Source organism: Protomyctophum bolini (assembly GCF_963924005.1).
Source record: "Protomyctophum bolini genome assembly, chromosome: 2".
Lineage (NCBI taxonomy): Eukaryota > Metazoa > Chordata > Actinopteri > Myctophiformes > Myctophidae > Protomyctophum > Protomyctophum bolini.
In genome coordinates, this window is record NC_137863.1 from 11,805,264 (window position 1) to 11,826,069 (window position 20,806).

Genomic DNA, 20,806 nt, shown 5'->3' on the forward strand with positions numbered 1-20,806 from the left:
GTTGTGCCACAGCTGAGCATTTCCAACAGTTTCCTTGGTAACATGTATTCTAGCACTGAATTATTCAGAAACATCTCTTCAGGCTGTGAAAGAGAACAGTTCAAACTATATATATATATATATTTAAAACAATGCATACTGTACTGACACTGGTTGATGTATGCTCTTTAATTCTGCTATAGTATAACAACGTTTGTTTGACCCATTTCGACCTGGGAACGATTCTACAAATGTCTTCTAAATCCCGACAGTTTTCTGAAAAACCCTATGTTTCTATGTCAGTGGTTCTCAAATATTTTCATGTCAAGGACCCCCAAGATTATATGTAATTGGCTGCCGACCCCCATCTGAAAATATGTAGTTCCAGGGACCCCCCAGAAGCAAAGATTTGAGTTAAAAACTTATATATTCAGAAGAATTGTGCCACATTTTCACGATTTAAAAAAAATAGCAGACCTACAAGCTCATAGCGCGGCACTCGGTGCCGCGCTATGAGCTTGTAGATCTGCTTAATACTGATTGACAAATAAGGATTATTCTCACACTACTAACTGTGTTTTTGTTTTGTTTATGCTCCCCTGCGGCCATGGATTTACTAGTTTTAGGTCATGTAAACAGTAAGTTTGCTCTGCTGCGTCCTACAGTAGCTCATTTTAGTGATGTCATCAGGTCTCCTGACTGAATGTCTAAAACACAGCTGTAGTCCCGTGTGTTGGATCTACTGTACATCACTCATGTCATCTTTAATGACTCCATGAAACTGATATGTGAGATCTGTGACATTTGATTAACCTTTGACGGTCAGTTGGTCATATTAGTGACACTGATAGTAGACGAGACTGTCATTTCCATTATTAACTCATCTTAATGTTTAACCAGAGCTGTCTACAGATCATATGAAGAGTCGTCCATATCAGACATTCTACCATCTGTACACGCACCTTTGTAAAAGGACAGAGAGTAATGTAATTTAATGTTATCTGTGTGTTGAGCAGTTGAGCAGTTGCCCACCATCACAGACCAGTCGCCCAGCTCTCTCATTGCCTTCCCCTTTGACGAGAGCTTCCCCATGACGTGTGAAGCCAAAGGGAATCCTGTGCCACAGTGAGTACCAAGCACTGTATCAGATGGAAGAAAAGGGGGTAGCCCCGGAGAGCTTGTTAGCAGATACTGACACTACAATTTTGGCAGGAACTCTGTGTTTTGTTGTGTCTTGTGGACCCACTTTGCAAACTGAACATATGTACTGCATTATAGGCAGATTTGTGCCCACGGTTACCTAAAAAAAAGAAGAAGAAGAATTGGCTCATACAACCTTAACTCTTTTCTCTGTGCAGCTTTCGTTGGACAAAGAATGGAGAGGAATTTGACCCCTTCCTAGACCCCCGTCTGATGAAAGAGGAGGACTCGGGGACTTTTGTGATACCCAATAACGGGAACCTCACTGAGTACCAGGGAACCTATCGATGTTATGCCTCCAACAAACTGGGGACCGCCATCTCGGAAGAGATTACGTTCACTGTTCCCCGTGAGTAACACACATCTATGTTTTTGGCCGGTTCTCTGTTACTGTGCCTTAAAAGTGATTCAGGGTCTTGGGATGGCTGTGCCTTTCCATTGTGAGATTTCTATTGTATTGGCCATGGCAAAACATAATTGAACCGCCCCAGTGTTCATCGCCATGCTTACTCTTGTGTATACCTGCACAAAGCAGTGGGGAAAGCATTGAGTGTGATCTAGCCTCTCCATCATTTCCGGCTGGTACATTATTCATTTTGTTGTAAAGCACAGTACATAAATCCTCAAACAAATCCACTCCAAGGCGAGCTGCGACTAATTTTGGCTGTGCTTCAACTACTCAGCAATGTTGACAAGTCCCACAACAGTAGTAATGACGTCTGTTTCTCACTACAAGCCAAGGCCTGAAAAAAATGTGCCATGGAATTCAATTCATTGAATGGTACATGGGGAATGTCTAAGCTTTTCTATCTCCTTGCTTGATGCAACACTCAACCTGACTGCCATCTTCTGGATAAGATGAGAACTACACAAAATACCTAACTCATTTTTCATAATTTGTCTTCATGACAGAGGTCCCAAAGTTTCCTAAAGAAAAGATCGACCCCATCTGGGTTGAGGAGGGTCAGCCGTTTGTTCTAGAGTGTAACCCACCCAAAGGAATTCCTCCACTTCAGATCTACTGGATGACCATCAGTGAGTATTTCTCTCCAATCATACTCAACTAATATGCATGTGGTTGAATCTGGTATAGGGTCAGGCGGTCAGCCAGTCAGTTACCAGGTCAGCATGGTAACTGAGAAATAAGACTCCTCGTTCTTAATAATTTCTTTACAGGCTTTACATAAGAACCTTGATACCACTTAGGACTTAGTAGTGCGATTGAAATATGAATGTGTGTTATTTAGAGACAGCATGCAAGGTGTGATGCCTACTTGCTGTCCTAGTTACTTATAGCACATACTTGTTTTCTTGCACTGTAATTACTCAAGCAGTTACCCTGTTTGCTGACTAAGGTTCATGGCGCTTACTTTGCACATGGTAAATGGCTCTGGATTAGAGCATCTGGCAAATGGCTAGGTTGTAAATTGTAACCGTTTCACAGGAAAATGATTTCTAGTGTTTTCACTCTGTCTGCGTCAAAACACACCTACTGTTCTGATTTAATAGGGTCAAAATGAAATGACACCAGCCCTGGTTTGTATCATAACAGATACTTTGTGATGGCCAATATATCCCTTTTGCCCAACAATTAAATAGATTTTAACAAGAGTTGTCGTCTCTCTCTACCACCCAAGATCTGCAGCATATAGAGCAGGACGAAAGGGTGTCCATGGGCTTGAATGGAGACTTGTACTTCGCCCATGCAGTAGAGAAGGACAGCAGGAGAGACTACTGTTGTTTTGCTGCCTTCCCTAGAATACGCACCATTGTTCAGAAGACAGCCATGTCTGTCATTGTCAAGACAAGTAAGTGTCAAACAAATCCTTCCAGGTTTCTTTCATTAATTAAACTCCTGAATGTATGTTGTGAGGCTTCAAACCAGTGTGATGCAAACTCTTGATTTGTTTTGAGAACATTGTTCATATTCAGTGTTCCCATTGTACTTCCATTCAAATGTCTTTTGTTTTTCTTGATTTCCTTTGATGTGAATCATGTGATCTTTATGGCACCTGTGTCCTTTTTTTGGTTGAATTGACAACATCACCTTGTTCTTGTGTTCATATTTTATTTTCCTATCACATTCGCCTTCATTTCAGAAAAATCGAACAGTGGCACGACTGCTGAAAGAAGTAAGCTCAAACAATAGCATGTCATGTTCCCATTTTTGTTCATATGTATGTGCGTGCACACATGAGAGTGTTTCCAATGGGGAATTAAGTTCAATCTTTCCCATAAAAAGCATAATAACATTTTGGTTGGAGTCATCTATCTCCCTATTGAGTCTTTACAAATACTATGTTTTCTCCAAGCTAATGCCATCATGGAAAGGGAACCCAGTCTTTTGACGCCCTCTGCTGGCAAAACAGAGAAACAGCTGGTCAAAGGAGATGAGCTACAGTTGGAGTGTATTGCAGAGGGATTGTGAGTAATGGCATCTTACACACACACACACACACACACACACACACACACACACACACACACACACACACACACACACACACACACACACACACACACACACACACACAGTAGTTTAGTTCTTTCTCACTTTGTGTTAAAAACAGTGGTAAAACAGGTTAACAATTTTACACTGCTGCTTTCACAGGTGTAGCAGTTCAAAATATGTAAAATATACTGTAACTATTGCTGTTGCATTTTCTCCAAAAATGCATAGACAACCTGTGCAACATATGTAGTGTAATAACTACTATTCTGATGATGATTTATATTATATATTTATATTTTTTTGCCAGCCCAACTCCAACAATTGAGTGGGTGAAAATGGGTCACAAAAAGCTTCCTGAAAAAGCAAAAGTGGAGAACCATGGGAAAGTGCTGATTGTACCAGCAGTAGACGAGGATGACGGTGGAAAGTACAGCTGCAAGGCCAGCAACGCCTTTGGAGGGAGCTCTGCTTACTTCATAGTCACAGTAGAAGGTACTCTATTGCTTTTGTTTTGAATGCATTTACAGTTATGCACAAGTCAATGCATTGTACTGTATGTCTGTCATATGCACACATTGTATGGGTATTTTACACATTGACCATGTGTCCTTTTCAGAGCCTCCAGAGTGGGTGTCTGAACCTCAGAGTCAGCTGAGCATGATTGGTGCAGATGTGCAGATCAAGTGCTCTGCCACTGGGATTCCTCAGCCCAAGATAACGTGGAGGGTGAACGGAGTACCTCTGGGTATGTTCAATTCAGTTCGAAACCTTTATTTGTTCCACGTATAGGAATGCAAAGATGAGTTCTTAACTCTATCACCTCTCTTTCTCATTGACAAAATAATTTAGAGACAATAATGCAAATTTGAGCATTAAAAAATAGATAAAAAAGTAAGCCCCCCCCCCCCCTTCAGTTCCGGACAAGAACCGGGAGACATATTTATACTTGCTTACCTCGCTAAGATTATGATAAAGTCGCTCGCTTCATATTTTGAATGAGAGGCATGTTGAAGTCAGAAATGAAGAGCTTAGTATATCCATCTGGTCAAAACCACGGAGAGCTCCTTAGATTACGCGCGCCGAGCCTTTCTTTGTGAACGGTAAACAGGGAAGTGAAAGACAACGTGCATGTGCAAAAGAGCAAGGAGCAATGAAAATGCGCTCGTCGTTATGACGTTCCCCAACGTTGTACGGTCTAAATGAGCATTTGCGCCTGTCGTAGACATGCGCAGAGCAAGTTCAGTCAGGGAACCTCAGTCAGCGCGCCGGCCGTTAATTGGGCCACTGCAGCATCATCCGCATGATTCACTCAGCCAATCACAGCCCACCCCATCTCTCATACCGGCTACTTGAACCAGAGGTTTGCATTCCTCTGCCTTCTTGCTTGCCCACTGCTGTTGTATCAGCGTGCTGCTGTCATACATCCTTTGCCGTCTTGCTGGCCCACTGCCGTTTTATCAGCGTGCTGCTGTCATACAACCTGCGCTCAATTCTGCTTGCTCGCTCGCTGCTTTCTATTGTATACTCTACGCTGCGGTATACAAGTGCGCACCCACCTCCACCCCAGCTACCACCTGTCATTTTGGATCTACTGTTTTAGGTACGGGGGGATTCAGAGTCCCTATGGTCGGGACTGATGCGCTTGATCCTGAGTACCTAAAAAGCAGATCCAATACATCGCCAAACCATAATAAATATATTGCATTGATTATCTTATATTCAATAAATATATATATTACATCCTCCTTGAGTTGTCTGACTGAAATGGGTTAAGGTGCTTGGGGGTGCTGTATGCAAGGTTTTTCTTACTCTTTTAAAAAAATCTATTTGATAACATACAATGTTTTCAGTCCTATACACACCTACCGTACTTTTATTTACATAGTGAATCTTTTTGTTCATTGCAGAGGCCTCAGTATTGACCAGAAGAAAAGTGTTTGATGATACCATTGTTTTACACACTGCCCAAGCCAGTGACAGTGCCGTCTATCAGTGCGAGGCCAACAACGCACACGGGACGCTTCTGGCTAATGCAAATATCATGATTATGAGTAAGTATATGTGAACATTTTAGTTGTGTCAGGACTCAGGAGGACTATTTTAAAGTTCACCATATTGTGAGTGAACATCTTCTCCAGGAAGCACATTATAAACACAGTCTTTGAAAATGCGGTTTAGTTTCCAAGTAGTTGCTTAGTAATGTCACGGAAGTGCATCTGTTTATGAGTAATTGACAGACGCAGGTATTAGTCAGTGGGAGTCTGTCGGATGTTGTGTCTGCTCAGAGAGTCACTCGCTTAGATTGGCGTGCACCCCTGAAGCGCCAGGGGCTTTGAGAGCGAGGGCTGTCTGCAAGCAATGCTCCTTCACTTGGGCTAGCCCTTTTCCCCACGGACCTGCCAGCCAGTTCACTGTCATTTATATGCTAACAAGTTCCCACAATTCCATACTGATTTGGGTACCATAAGACAAACATGTGCTGCTTTACAAGTGCAGATTAAAAAAAATGAAGAAAGAGTGTGCTCTCTGTGGCTTTCCACCAATGTGGCGAGTTTGTTCGTGGTGACATAGGAGTTAATAAAGTTGGACATTCTCTGAATGTGAAGTCCCAGCTGCTCCTTCTGTAAACAATTAGAAGAGACAGACCATTTTAATGGGAAGCTTTGGCTTCTACTGATAAGGTGCATTCGCTAAGCTAAGTCATTATGCCATTGTTTTTTCTTTGATTCCATTCTCACATTTACACGTTTTTGACAACATGACAGCCTTGTCTTTTTTTTCATTTTTTTTTTTTACACAATGAAGCCTGGAATTTACCTTGAGGAAAGGCAAACATACTGTCAGAGGTCTTCTCCTTCCTCGTATCTCTTATTCGATTATTTCATTATTTTTCCACTCCAAATTAGCAATTATTTCTGAGGTTCTTTCTTGCTCACTGTTGTGTCTATTCTCCTGATAGTCACTGCACGTTGGGATTTGGGTTAATGGCCATAGCAGGAGACGACCATGAATGGTTCAAGACTCAAGGTTCTTTATTGTCACATGCACACAGGCTACAGTACAATTACAGCAGGTAGCAACATTGCAGTCATGTGGAATCCTACTCCGAGCATATGTGTAAAAAAAATCAAGATTAAATAAAAATAATAATTAAGTACGATGATGGAAATTATTACACATCAGTACTAGAGTGCAACCTCTCATGTCAGTTCTAAAAGTAATTAAGTTAATTACTGCAGATATTTGACTAGCGGCTGCTGACTTTCCTTACAGACCTACCCCCAATGATCTTGACCAAGGGATATGAGGATTATTCTGCTGTAGAGGGAAAGTGGGTGATCATGCACTGTAAGGTGTTCAGTTCTCCACCATCCACTATCACCTGGTAAGTAGGTTCATATACATATACTGTAGCTGTTACTCCCTCCCCTGCACCAGCAGAGAGCACTAGATCTCAGCCTAGTCTGTTGTGGCCATACTATGCTGTTGACTTATCCACTCTAGTGTCTCTATTCTGGGAGCGAACCTTCAGTGAAAAGAAACAATCTACAAGATCACAACGTGAGCTTGTACACTAGATTGTCTATTTTCGACATAGAGATCTGGGACTCCATCTCGCGCCACCCCTTACCCCTTATCCCTAAACTTATTTGCCATTTTTTACAATTTTAAAACATTTAAAAATAGATCAACTAGCCAATCTACATCGACACGTTGTTAGCTTGTAGATTGGCTTTTTGTACTAGTTTAAAATGCTTTAAAATAGTAAAAAATGGCAAATAAGTTTAGGGATAAGGGGTAAGGGGTGGCGCAAGATATAGGGCTTGGTGTAGAGGGAAGTAATAGTGGACCCAGTATAGAGCCCTGGGGGACCCTGGGCAACTAACTATAGGATTTAAGTTGTTAAATGGTGACACAATGGTGATCACAGAACCTCATGCCGTTCTCTTCACCAACTTGTATTTGTGTTTGTATTGGATTATTGTGCTTACGAACATCTGCAGTGTCTGCAGACCTAAATTAGTTTATGTACAGCAGTGATTTTCAAAGTGGGGTCCCAGGGGGTCCCCAGCAAAGATAGTTAAAATTGTCTAAAAATCTGTTTAACCACTTTTACCCGTTCTTTCGACTATTTGAAAATAGCTGAACAACCAGCTCACATGTACAATGGAAAATGTATGTACAACACGCTTTGCGACACAACGTGTTGTGAGCTTGTTGATCTGCTATTCAAAAACAAAAGGTGAAAGGCCAAGGGCCAAACACATGAAAAGGTTTGACTATATCACTGTTTTACAGGAGCAAGGATGACTCCACAGTGGAAGGACCAAGATTCACCGTCCACAACAACGGTTCATTGGAAGTCGACAGTGTGGCGAAAGAAGACATGGGACAGTACACGTGCTACGCTGGAAACACAGAAGGAGACTCCGCTATTGATGCCATGCTTTTTGTTAAAGGTAATAATAATAATAATAATAATGTATGTGTTTGCGCAGGCCAAAGAGGCCTTAACCCATTCTGACCGGGCACCCATTTTGGTGTTAGCATCATGTTATGCTTTAGCTATTGAAAAATAGCAGATCTACAAACTCATATCGCGCCACCGAGTGGCGCGATACGAGCTTGTAGGTCTGCTATTTTTGAAAAATCGAAGAACGACTGACATTTTTTTAGAATCTGATCTCAGGTCAGAATGGGTTAATCAGACCCAGTGTGTGTCCAGTGGAAACCTCGTATAGAATCTGATCTCAGGTCAGAATGGCTTAACAGGTAACTAATGTATATTCCCTCTATCTAAGATCCCACTAGAATAGACGTACCCCCGGAGGACCAGCACATCTTAATAGGTACCACGGCCCAGCTCTCATGTCTGGCAGAGTACGACAAGTCCTTCAGCGATGACTTTGAGATCCTGTGGGAAAAAGATGATATGGCAATAGCCCTCAACCACACAGAGAATTCGAGGTAGGAGACGGCTCTCTCTCTCTCTTTTTTTTTTTTTTGTGGCGCTGCGGTCTAATCCTAGCCGGAAAGTTCGCTTACTTTTAGGTTTCCTGGGTCAATACTGTGTCTCTGCATCCTGGCCGTCAATAGGTACTTGGTGGAGAATGGCATTCTGCAGATCGTCAACATAAGCCACAGTGACCAGGGAAGGTACTCATGTGTGGCTAGGACGCCGGTGGACCAAGACACTGCCTGGGCGTGGATCGTTGTTTTAGGTGAGCAAATGGATCAAAAATTAAAATCAATAAGACCCAACGCTCCTAGACCGTGTTCCCTGTGCAAAACAATGTGACTTCCTCACATATAAACCGACATTTCACCGATACATCAGTCTGGCTCTAATATAGTCGATGCATCGCTCCCACATTGCATATGGATAAGCAGATGGCTTTGCTCTAGAGCTCTGTTCCACACCGTCAAGACACTGAAGACTATTTCCTTTGAAAGCTTGTTCGTTCATGTGTCATCTCTGCTCCACAGTGTTATACCTTTGCTTTATCAAACCCATGTTGTCATGCTGTTTCTCAGATGTCCCTGGTGCACCAGAGGACCTGGTGTTGTCTGAACACAAGGGCAGGAGCGTGAAACTGAAATGGATCCCTGGGGATGATCACAACAGCTCAACTACTGGTAATAGGACCACCCTGCACACCATGCCATTGTCTCTGGATGTGGTAATAGGACCACCCTGTCCAGTGTGCTACACAGTCAAGTCCTTAGTGTTCATTTAACTCTGAGAGTCTGGAAATGTAACCAAAGAACCCGTAAGGGTCCATTTGGTTACATTTGTACACTCTCAGAGTTACACTATGGAGTAATAGGCTACTATTTTACTGTGTATTGTCTCTGGATGTATAGCAATGTGTAGCAAGTTCACAAAGCGTTTTTGATCGAATTGATTGAAAAGTTTATTCACAGTATGTAGAATGGGTACATAAAACGAGTCAATGTATTAACAAGTCAAATTGTGATAACGGTTCATAATGTAATAATTTAATGTAATAAAAGCTCATAATATAATAACCAGCTCATAATGTAATAAAATCATGAGTGAATAACATAATGACATATTTTTGCATAATGTTGTTACAATAATGTGTTAGATAATGAACATTACTCATAATGTATTAATGTCTCACATTGTTGAGAGAAGTGTTAATTCCTATCTCCGCCAAGACGAAAGACTGGGATGTGGAGATTATATTTCCGCCCCTGAACGTGTCCATAAAAGTGAACCATAATGTCTATGGGTGCTGCCACATTATCAAAAAAGCTGTGCACGTTCCCTGCTGTGCGCAGCTTCAAAACCGGGTTTTTAGACAGCTGGTGGACGGAAAAGAAGCTCCACTTCCGCGGACCACTTGCGTGGCGGCCAGCTTCCCGGAAGCGCTCTCCTCCGTGTCAATCGTCCACGGAGGTGGAGCTTAATTCCCATCCACCAGCTGTCTAAAAACCCGGTTTTGAAGCTGCGCGCAGCAGGGAACGTGCACAGCTTTTTTGATAGTGTGGCAGCACAGAATCTCGGACACCACTCGAACGCTCAGTATGAAACTTTTCATTAGAGCTCTTCATGGGTCCCTTGATTACCAAGAAAATACCCAACAGGACCCCACGACCCGTACGGGTCCGGATCCGTGTTTTACCATAATCACTTTGAGTTCAGTTCCAGTTCTATTATTTTGGACTTCGGGTCTGTTTATCATTAAATAGATCCGAAAAGACCCTTGCTCAGCGCTTATCGGTAGAGAAAAGCATGAAGTACTACGATGATTACACTGACATGGGATCAGATAACTGCATTGCAATATCCGGGGAAACAAATTTGACCCGCGCAAGGTGTCAGTTCAGTGAGAGCGGAGCGCACGGATTCAGAGAGCATCAAAACTACACCTCCGTAATCACAAAGTGCACGTGACATATCCGTCATTTTGGAGCTCTGCTTCATGTGCACACTCCCAGTAGGCGAAGGAGAAGTCTTTGAAACACTAATGAATGAATACAATAAAATACAGCAGTGGGGCAGGGGACAGAGGTTGCTAGGATGTTCTACTAAGGCCTACATTTTGAGGTCAACCATTCTTTACGGTTAGTTTTGAGTTTGGGTACGGAGTCCCATTGTAGAATGCATGTTTGAGACGGATTTGGGGGGAACAGTTTCTTTTGGCTGCATATAATTCTAGACAGAAGCAGACTTCGTTATGCATGTTAAATTTGCCGAAATCTGTGGATCTAGGATTGATTTGTCCGAGCATAAATAAACGGTTTGTCCGTGCGTGCCCAAAGCTGGGGCTGAGGAGTTTGCTGCACAGCTGGTGGGTAGCTAGATAAGCGATTCATTGGCACTGAGTGACAGTGGACTGACTGATTTTCCCCACCTGTCAACAGAGTTCATTATTGACTATGAGGAGACCCAGTGGGAGCCGGGAAACTGGAAGGAGCTGCTCAGAGTACCTGGGAACCACGGCTCGGCCGTGCTGAAGCTCCACGGCCACGTTGACTATCGCTTCCGTGTGTCTGCTGTCAACGCCGTGGGCAGGGGACGTCCCAGCGAGACCACAGAGAGATACAAAACGCCGGCGGCAGGTCTGTGTCACCGACACCCTCCTGTCTCTCATATTGTTTTTATGACCCTGCCTGTGATGAGGTCCCACTGTCACCACGGCTACTGTCTGAACTCTGTGATCCTTATGTACTTTATACTCACATCTAGGAGATAATTGATTCCCCCTCTTGTTGAAATTCCGGTCTCTGTGGTGTGCATATCACTAGTCATCTCTTACAACTAATAACTGTCGTGCCGACAAAATCTATGCTCTTCTTCCTCCACAGCCCCTGACAAGAACCCTGAAAATATCAAAATCGAAGGTCGCATGCCCAATGAAATGGATATCAACTGGGAGGTAAGAAAAAGCATGGACCTTTAATATCCCTTTTCCATATACTGTAATGTGGGCTACCTCAGCATATTGAATTATACACAATCTGCAGCGGTTTTTGGAAATCAAAGCATTTCTCTTCCCTAAGAGGGAACTGACGCAAAGTTTTATCAATGCTCAATAGAAATTTATGAAATAGAAATATGTCCCTTTGAAATTTTATTCTGTGGTTCGCATATTCAGAAAAGCTATTTTCTGGGATCACTCTGAATGATTTTTCAGTGAAAGCCGCCATTGTGCTGCTTTGATTAGAAAGAGAAAGGGAAAGCTATGAAAAGGGGATTTTCTTTTATTACACAATACAACAATACATCCTGCTTTATTGTAAAAAGATGAATCTCTCCCTCACTTATTATCTGGTTGCCCTGCCATGATAGCCCCAGATCCAAGATGTATGAGTTGTCTCACTGTTAATGATTTACTTTTTGTGGATAACAGTTTTTGTGGTATCACATTCTATTTCTCATGGTCTGACCTTCCTCTGTGTGGGGTGTTCTCCATCCGCATACCCTGTATCCACGATTTATTTTGTTGCACTGGAACAATTGTCCCATGATTTTTTTGTTTTGTTTTGTTTTGTTTTGTTTGTACTAGAATCAAATACTGATAATAATAATGATAATAATAATCATACGGAAGCTGTTGGAAAATGTACTGTCTATTTCAATAAAAAGTGATTAAAAACAATAAATAACATTTAACACCCAAATGGACCCATACAGGTATTTTATTATGTACATTACTATGTAACCTATTATCGATGTTGATGAAAGTCATAATTCAATTATTTTTGTTTGTCCATCACACAGCCACTGTTGCCCATGGAGCACAATGGCCCTGGTCTGGAGTATAAGCTGAGTTACAGGCGTCAGGATGTGGAGGGAGACTGGCAGGAACACGTGGTAAAGAGACACTCGTTTGTAGTGAAAGACACGCCCACCTTTGTCCCTTTCGAGATCAAGATACAGAGCCGGAACCACCAGGGCTGGGGCCCGGAGCCCAACGTAGTCACCGGCTACTCGGGAGAGGACTGTAAGTGACGCCCTTCACTTACCTGTTGCAATATTATATCACTCAGTATCAGGCTTAATTGAACATCTCCCTCTGTGGGCTCATAATCAGCTGGTTCCTGGTTGAAGCTGTATAAGCAATTTCCACTCCCCGGGGAACAGGAGATCTTTCCTTTCCTTTCCTTTCCTTTCCTTTCCTTTCCTTTCCTTTCCTTTCCTTTCCTTTCCTTTCCTTTCCTTTCCTTTCCCATTGCACGATGTTGTTTCATATCTACAGCACAAGCCCTTTGTAGATTGATTTTTTTCCCTGTGCTACTCCATCATATAACAAAGCATAAATCAGGCTTTACAGTATGTTCACATTTTATGTATTGCTTTTTGTGTTCTAAAAATCCAATGTTTTTTAAGTCATTGTCAGTCATTTTGTAGAGATACTTTATTTGATCTGTCATCTCTGATCTGTAGCTTTCTTTTGGAGATGTCCCCAGGATCTAACCACAGGTCACGCACCCCAACCCCCCCCCCCCCCCCCTCCTCTCTCTCTCTCTCTCTCTCTCTCTCTCTCTCTCTCTCTCTCTCTCTCTCTCTCTCTCTCTCTCTCTCTCTCTCTCTCTGCTGTCAATGAATGCCATGTGATGACAGAACATGCTCCTTTTAGTTCCATGGTCTGATTGTACCGTGTTATAGTCCCCCTTGATTGCTATAACTAGAATCTTTGTTTGACCCCTGTAAATCCTGGATAGGTCTTAAATAGGTAGTAACATCCCATTGTATCTGTCTCTGTTGAGCGTTATATGTGCTCTATGTAGCTTTGTGGTTTTTAGCTTGATGACTAGTGGTCGCAACAAGCAAGACAACCTTCCATATTGTGTGCGTGCGTGCGTGCGTACACACATGTGCACGTGTGCATGCGTCCATACCTGTATAAACTATATGTGTGTGTTTATCTCTATAGTTCCTTCTGCCGCGCCGGATGATGTAGCTGTAGAGGTGATGAACAACTCCGTGGTCAAGGTTAGCTGGGAACGTGTACACAAGGACACACTGCACGGACATCTGGGAGGCTACAAGGTAATACCTCAAATACATCCCCTTGCTTTTAGACACAGTTTAAAAGGAACGACCCCGACCTTGCTCTAACGGTTCTCACCCCTCTGCCCCACTCTGTCTCTCTTCCTTTGGCAGCTCAATGTTCCCCTCTCACAGACCATCAGCAAAAATACATAACTCATTCAGTGATTTATTCCATGTATGGTCTGTGGACTTGCTCTGTGAAAGCCGGCGTTAAGCCTGGTGATGCTGTGTGCGTCCCATGTGTTGTAGGTAAACTGGTGGCGTCTACGCAGCCTGGCCGACTCAAAGAACAGTCACGGTAACAAGCAAATGATGGCGTTCCCCGGGGACCGGAGCCACGCTGTGATACCGGGGCTAACACCCTTCTCCGAGTACAGTCTCATTGTTATGACCTTCAACGGACGGGGCAGCGGGCCCGGCAGCCATCCCGTGAAGTTCAAAACACCGGAGGGAGGTAGGATTGTAGAGCAGGTTGTGCAGAAACAACATGGAACTTATTGATTTAGTACTACTGCAGGGCTGAGGGGAAAAAATGGTCAAAGAAACTGGGGCTGCAGAATTCTACTCCTCACTGTGTGTATTACCTTTTTTGCTCCCACAGTTCCTGAGAAAAATCCTGTTTTCAGGGTCACAGACATACAGAAGCACACAGTGGCTCTAGCCTGGGCCCCTCCACTGGAGCCTAATGGAATTCTCATTGGCTACGTCCTGGACTATCAGCTGAGTATGTATCCATCCACCCTGTAGGAAAAGAAAAGTATAGATTGGATATTTGCATTCACAGCAACACTGTGCTTCCATGTCAAATACAGAGGAGGAAGTGATCAATCCCTGGGAGACTATGTGATGCAATTGTTCAATATGGAATCGTTGTAGCTGTAGTTGCTTGGCACGGTGGCACCCATAGCAATAAGTGCCATTGTGTCTATGGGCCATGACCTACAGTACTGTATCTATGGTTCACCCGTGACCTACTGTATCTATGGTTCACCCGTGACCTACTGTATCTATGGTTCACCCGATCTCCGAATGTCATTAAAAGCTACTTGGGCATGATTTCCAAGTCCAAATATTAATACCACTTGATCTGTTGCACCTATACGGTATTTCTACTACTTGCGGCAGCTACGGTATTGACCAATATATTTTTGTTGCGCTAGAAAGATCCTGTCAAGCCAGGTAATAATATACCATGAATACAGCCAGTTCACTTTCCCAAATATATGTACTGTGCAGTAAGTAGAAGGAAGGTGATTGTAAGATCTGGTGTTTGTCCATACAATGAGAATCAATGGAATCACGACAAAGTATTCTTGCTCATGGCGAACAGAAGTAACTAGATCATCTAAACCTCTGTTTCTCAAAGTCTGGTCCGGGGCCCAGCATGGGTCCAAATGGATGGCTATGGGTCTTTCAGAGTGTGTACAGTGGGACCCAAATCTACATTGTAAAATGCATAGGGTTCATTTAAACCTGTGTGTAAAAAATGAACCAAATGGACCCCTCACAGGTCCATTTACAGACTTGTTACAGACCTTTTATAGTCCATTTGGACCCCTGGTGGTCCCCGGACCCGACGAGAACCACTGATCTAAACAATATTTGGCCAGGTGGCTATATGTAACCTAAGATTCTACTCAAATTCAGCATCAGTTGAGAAAAAATTAAATTACATGAAAATAATGATTGCTCCTGGTGATGCCCCCATTCTACCACTAGGAGATATTGTTGTCCTGTTTGATGCAGTTTACAATGCATTTGATTTTAGCCTCTCATTTAACTTGCACCTTCTCAACAAAAGAGCATTCTCTCACATGAGAGCAGTGACTTCATAGCAGAGAGCTGATCAACTGCACAGTTTCATGGAGTAAATCCTGCCGTTGTGCGGGATATGACGTAGTGTACGGTATTTTTCAGAGTCTGAAAGCAAGGAGGTGGATCTTTGGCTCACTGTCTAATTGTGTAACCCATGGTCCGTAGCCAAGACAAAAATCATTGTGTAGTTCTAACGGGCTGGGGTCATAATGGGGTCAGAACGTTATATAGGAAACATGTCAGGTTAATGTCCACTGGCCTGCGTGTCATGATTATGGCTCAGTAGGGGCTGACCAACCAAGGTCACTGTGTCACAGTCTGTTAAGGCGTAGTGTTAGTGACCCGATCCCATCCAGAGCAGACTCCATCACCCACCAGATTGCATGTGTTCGTGTGTCTTTAAACAAAAGCCACGATGAGGCTCGATGACTTGACTAAGCTTTGTGCTGCATTTATACCAGCTAATTGAGTTTGATTCTGCGACTGCACAGAAGGGCCAAAATGTCCCACAGTATTTCAAGAGAGACGTTTTCGTTGTGCCAGCCAGCACGATAAAACTGATGGACTCTTTGAAATAGAACTTTTTTCTTCCCCCCCCCCCCCCCTCCCCTTTTAAGTCCCCTTGAAAGAAGTCATGTGTGAAATGTTGAGGATAATGCAGCCAGCTGTCAGCATGGCATCAGCGACACCAGAGGAATCTCAACAGTGTAGCACAGCTGTTCCAACGCTACGCCTGTTTTCAGATGGCCATCATTAAGTTCACATCTCACAAGGTTTCACAGAAAGGCCAGTTTGTAGCATCATATACCAGACCTAGAACAGAAGTGGGGTGGGAGGTGTGTGTGTGTGTGTGTGTGTGTGTGTGTGTGTGTGTGTGTGTGTGTGTGTGTGTGTGTGTGTGTGTGTGTGTGTGTGTGTGTGTGTGTGTGTGTGTGTGTGCGTGTGCGTGTGCGTGTGAGTGGGGGGGTATTGGTTAAACTCACTTGCATACAAATTAACACATTATAAATGTAGATTATTTTGAAAAGAGTCCGTCCATCAGATTGTTCCTAAAGGGTAATCCATCAGTTTGCTCTCAACCCAATTACTGATGCTTCTCCACTAGCTCTGATCCTCCTTAACACTATGTGTATGGCACTTTCGATTCTTTCCCACTAAGGGAAGTAGGCTTTCAACTCCTCTAAACCCTTTTGTTTTTTAGCTAAAGTGTATTTTTGTATTTTTTACTACAGACAAGAGTCTGCTCTACCGGGAGGTGCGCACAACGGCTCAAAAGTAACATAGCGTTAAGGAGAACCCCTTCTAACGCTGTGGACCACAGCTACTTGTCCACACTGAACGACATGGCCGGACCTAATCCTAACGTATTTTTCCAATGTATTTATTGATTTTTGTTAGTTAACGACACAGATGACGTTGGTCCCCTGCAAACGGTAGACATCAGTAACCCTGCCACCACAAAGTGGATCCTGCGTGACTTGGACGCCGTGAGCAGGTACAACTTCTACCTGCGCTCTTGCACCAGTGCCGGCTGTGGACCTGTTGTCAGCGAGGAGTGCACCACCACCCCAGAAGCACGTAAGTCTCTCTCTCACACACACACACACACACACACACACACACACACACACACACACACACACACACACACACACATATACACAGTAAGCTGAACATAGCTGGATGGGATGTGCGCATGAATGCTGTGGGTATGTGTGTAGTGTTGTGAGCATACTTAAGGTGTGTGTTTAATGGAGGAACATTGGCGTGTCTGTGCAGAGATGGGACAAGGCGCCCTGAGGGGGGGGGGGGGGGGGGGGGGCTGAATTTAGGTTAAGTGAAGTAGGTGACAATGCCGTTTCAGTGTTATCAAATAGCATTGAACTGGCAGAATATGATATAGGCTTGGCCAAGATTTTCATATCTCCATGTAAGTATTTTTTGTGGATGAACACAATTTCGTACGGGGGTGGTAGAGGTTTTCATTTGTCACTGTCATGAAAGAGCAAGTGCTTATTGATTGGAAGGAGAACGTGAGGTATGAAACAATCAGCTAAAAGAGAAAATGCTTTGAGCAGAGGAAACAGAAGGTTTTCATATTGAATCGTGTAATCACGAAGGTGTTGCTAGATTCAGTAAGCAATCAAAATGGGCTGATCTCTTGCATGTAATCTTTTGTTCAATTTTCCATTTTAATGACTTAGTTGAAGACTTCATACGGTGCCTCAACTATCACAGCATCCACGTTAAGGTGTTGATGAGACTCTGGGCTCAGAAACAAACAATATAATTAGATTCAAATGAAACGGTAAAATGCATACAGATTTAGCGAAGTGCCAGTAAAGCACAACAAAAGACTTCATGAACTAAACAGATACACTTGAGTGGGCTTCAATTACCTTTATATTTCGTTTTATTATAATTGAAGCACTGAGAAAACTGCCTTTCTTCGTCTTTTTTTATTTATTTTTTATTTTCTCTTCAAACTTCAAAAACATAAGGGAAACTTTGACAGGAAAAGACTCGCTCACCGTATAGAAAAAGAAGTAATACTCCTTAGACTGAGACTTAGAAAGATATATTTTTTTTAATTTTATCTTGCTCTGTGCTCATGATTGATGATTCTAATTGAAAGAAACAAAAAGAAACAGAACACAGTTTGTTCATGGTATTGTAGTACCTACCTATGTATGGTCTGTTAGCAGAAATAACTAGGCCTATTGCTTTTACTTGCATTGGAAAATATAAATCGAGAATTATCAATTCACAGAAAGAAATCTTGACCCTGTAGTTGTTTATTTGTATCTTAGCTCAGAAGAATTGATCATATTGTGTGGCTCTTATTGGTGTAATATCCTTGACATGGCGTCTTGTAGGTCTCTTGTTACATACACGAGGGAGACACATTAGTAGTGAACATTTAGCTGTGCTACCATCATTTTGTTTTTCCACTGCCTTGCTGCTGTATCATGTTAATTACTCTAAGGCTCTTCTCCGTGTGCTACATAGCTTGCTTTTCATTACAAATGTGCATGTGCGTGTGAGGATGTTTAATATTATGCATGTGTGCACACAGGTGTGTGCAGATGAGACAATTCCACCATGTCTGCTTTGCTATGCATTGCTTTTTCTTTGTGTTTGTTTTCGTCTCCTGCAGCTTCCGCTACGGTTTCCAACCTCCTCTTCAGTATGTACTGTAGAGGCCTGTTGTAGAGCCTGTCTGATAAATCTGTCAGGCTCTAGTCTGTATGTAGGGTTAAGTCTCATTTATATTTTGTCTCACGTCTGTGACAACCAATGTCACCATTGTATGACAAAGTATGAAATAGGCTTCAGGCAACTAAAACAGCCAAGCACACTGTACATAACCATGGCATTACCAACACGCATATTATGGGTCGCAGTTTGCCATACAGGTGTGTCAAAAATGTACGGCATGATACCCTTCATTCATGACCTTAACCATTTGACTTGGAATCACATACATAATATTTCAGATGAATGTAAATGCTGTGTTGGTATGCCACACGTTTAAGCAGTCGGCTCTAATTACTGTAGCTGTGTGAGCTAGTTAGCTTGCATGGGTAGATTCATGGGCTGTGTGAACAGGTGTGACACATTCATACACACTAGATTACTTCAGGAATACAGAACGATAAAGTCATTGATGAATTATTAACCTTGTCTACTGTTTGCCCTTGCCATCAGCAGAGAGCACTCGGGTGCCTACTTCCATTAGCAAAATGTCAACTGTTTTCTAGATAAAGTTTGTGGCTTTCTCTGCAATAGCTATGTTAATGAGTAACCTAATTATAACTTCATATTAATCTTGGCTCATTAGTGACTCTGTAAATTAATATTGACTTTTATCCTAGAAACAGCATACTTAGTGTCATATGTGGAACTCACACAGAGGAAACAAATGATGCTTTAAGAGCTAAACCCAGGAAGGGCAGCAACCATCTATCCTCTCTGCGTGTCATTATGTATGCTCAAGCTCAAGCTAGACATTAATGTCCCATCATTTAGCAATTGTCATTTATTTTGATCATTCCTTAGTATCTATAAACACACCTGTACCAGTATTTACACTGACAATATCTCAACTCTTGTTATTCAAGTCCTCTCTGTGCCTCTTTCTGGTCTTTAAACTCACATGCCGTTTCCAGTTTTAACTTCTTATTATTAGTCATTAATATTCATTAACTGACTGCTGTTAATGGACGAATTCGAGAAAGCTTGGGAATGGTTTTAATTCTCTATAAATGAGCTCTGAACATTACCTAGCCAAAAACACTGCACACTCTGAGTCCACACACTGAAGCTCCTCTTTAGCAGGTTGTTAACAACTAATTTATCCTAATCCTGCAGTCTGGTGTGAAATATTGTGTGCACAGACTGGACACGCCAGTTCAAGTTGTTTATTGTCTTGTGCACACAACACAGCTGGTAGCAAAACTGCAGACAGTCTATTCTTGTATACAATGGTTTCCTCAACAGTGTGAACTCACTAGATAGCTCCAATTTCACCTTCATCTTAAATTAGTTCGGACTTGCTATGGTGCAGCTTCAACCGCAATTCTATTAACCCCATTCCTGTGAAGCTCAGCAGTTATTTGTCAGCCTGTAATTTTATCTGCTTGTAAAACAGCAGCCCCTTGACATACTGTAATGCATGGGTGTAGATAGTATTTACGGTAATATTTTGTTTGTTGGTACAGTAGATGTTGTAGTCCTCTCAAATAGTTACTAATTTTAGACCACAATTAAGCCTCTGTAGTTGAAGTGTGTGCTAACCCTAACTCCCCGCTAGCATGTAGCTTCATATGCCTCTTCTCCAAATTGATAACCACAAGCTATGTCTTCCTTTTTCAGGCCAGTCAGCCTTCCCCTCACCTCCAAGCACCACAAGGTCCCCTGTGGCCAAACCAAGCACTCGTTCCACCATAGGTATAGCTGCTTCACATTCAAACACAAGCCACAGAAGAAGTGGTTATAGGAGGAAATGTACGAAGGAGAAAAGAATAATCTATTAATGATTGCTGTAGTCCCACCAGATGTAAAATTAAATATTCAATGCAACAACATCCATATCCTGACCCAAAGGTGTGAGCTCTAGTGTGTAGTCACTCGAATGAAGGGCAAATATTTCTAATTGTCACTGATTGATCTGTTGGGCCCCAGTCCACTCTGTACACGGCGGGTATTGACTAAACAGACACCTGACATTTACATGTAATATTCAACCAGGTAAACAACAAACTCCTCTGTGGGACAAGGAAATGTCTATGGCAGCAGCAACTGAGCTGAGGAAAATACAGACGGGTTCAAAA

General features: G+C 42.6%; 1 protein-coding gene across 3 annotated transcripts in view; it reads left to right on the forward strand.

Annotated features, from left to right (window-relative positions):
* chl1b (cell adhesion molecule L1-like b) overlaps positions 1-20,806 on the forward strand; it is a 68,825-nt gene that overhangs the window by 40,247 nt on the left and 7,772 nt on the right. For 2 of the 3 annotated variants that reach the window (XM_080781658.1, XM_080781659.1), the window contains exons 3-24: positions 996-1,104; positions 1,338-1,528; positions 2,092-2,214; positions 2,817-2,987; positions 3,279-3,311; positions 3,492-3,603; positions 3,939-4,123; positions 4,248-4,376; positions 5,539-5,682; positions 6,905-7,016; positions 7,931-8,091; positions 8,434-8,599; positions 8,729-8,853; positions 9,167-9,268; positions 11,024-11,221; positions 11,468-11,538; positions 12,384-12,606; positions 13,540-13,655; positions 13,908-14,112; positions 14,260-14,382; positions 16,872-17,051; positions 20,349-20,423. In XM_080781658.1, the coding sequence (XP_080637784.1) occupies positions 996-1,104; positions 1,338-1,528; positions 2,092-2,214; positions 2,817-2,987; positions 3,279-3,311; positions 3,492-3,603; positions 3,939-4,123; positions 4,248-4,376; positions 5,539-5,682; positions 6,905-7,016; positions 7,931-8,091; positions 8,434-8,599; positions 8,729-8,853; positions 9,167-9,268; positions 11,024-11,221; positions 11,468-11,538; positions 12,384-12,606; positions 13,540-13,655; positions 13,908-14,112; positions 14,260-14,382; positions 16,872-17,051; positions 20,349-20,423 (3,054 nt within the window). The remainder of the gene's footprint in view (positions 1-995; positions 1,105-1,337; positions 1,529-2,091; positions 2,215-2,816; positions 2,988-3,278; positions 3,312-3,491; positions 3,604-3,938; positions 4,124-4,247; positions 4,377-5,538; positions 5,683-6,904; positions 7,017-7,930; positions 8,092-8,433; positions 8,600-8,728; positions 8,854-9,166; positions 9,269-11,023; positions 11,222-11,467; positions 11,539-12,383; positions 12,607-13,539; positions 13,656-13,907; positions 14,113-14,259; positions 14,383-16,871; positions 17,052-20,348; positions 20,424-20,806) is intronic. The other variant, XM_080781660.1, reaches the window with a different exon arrangement.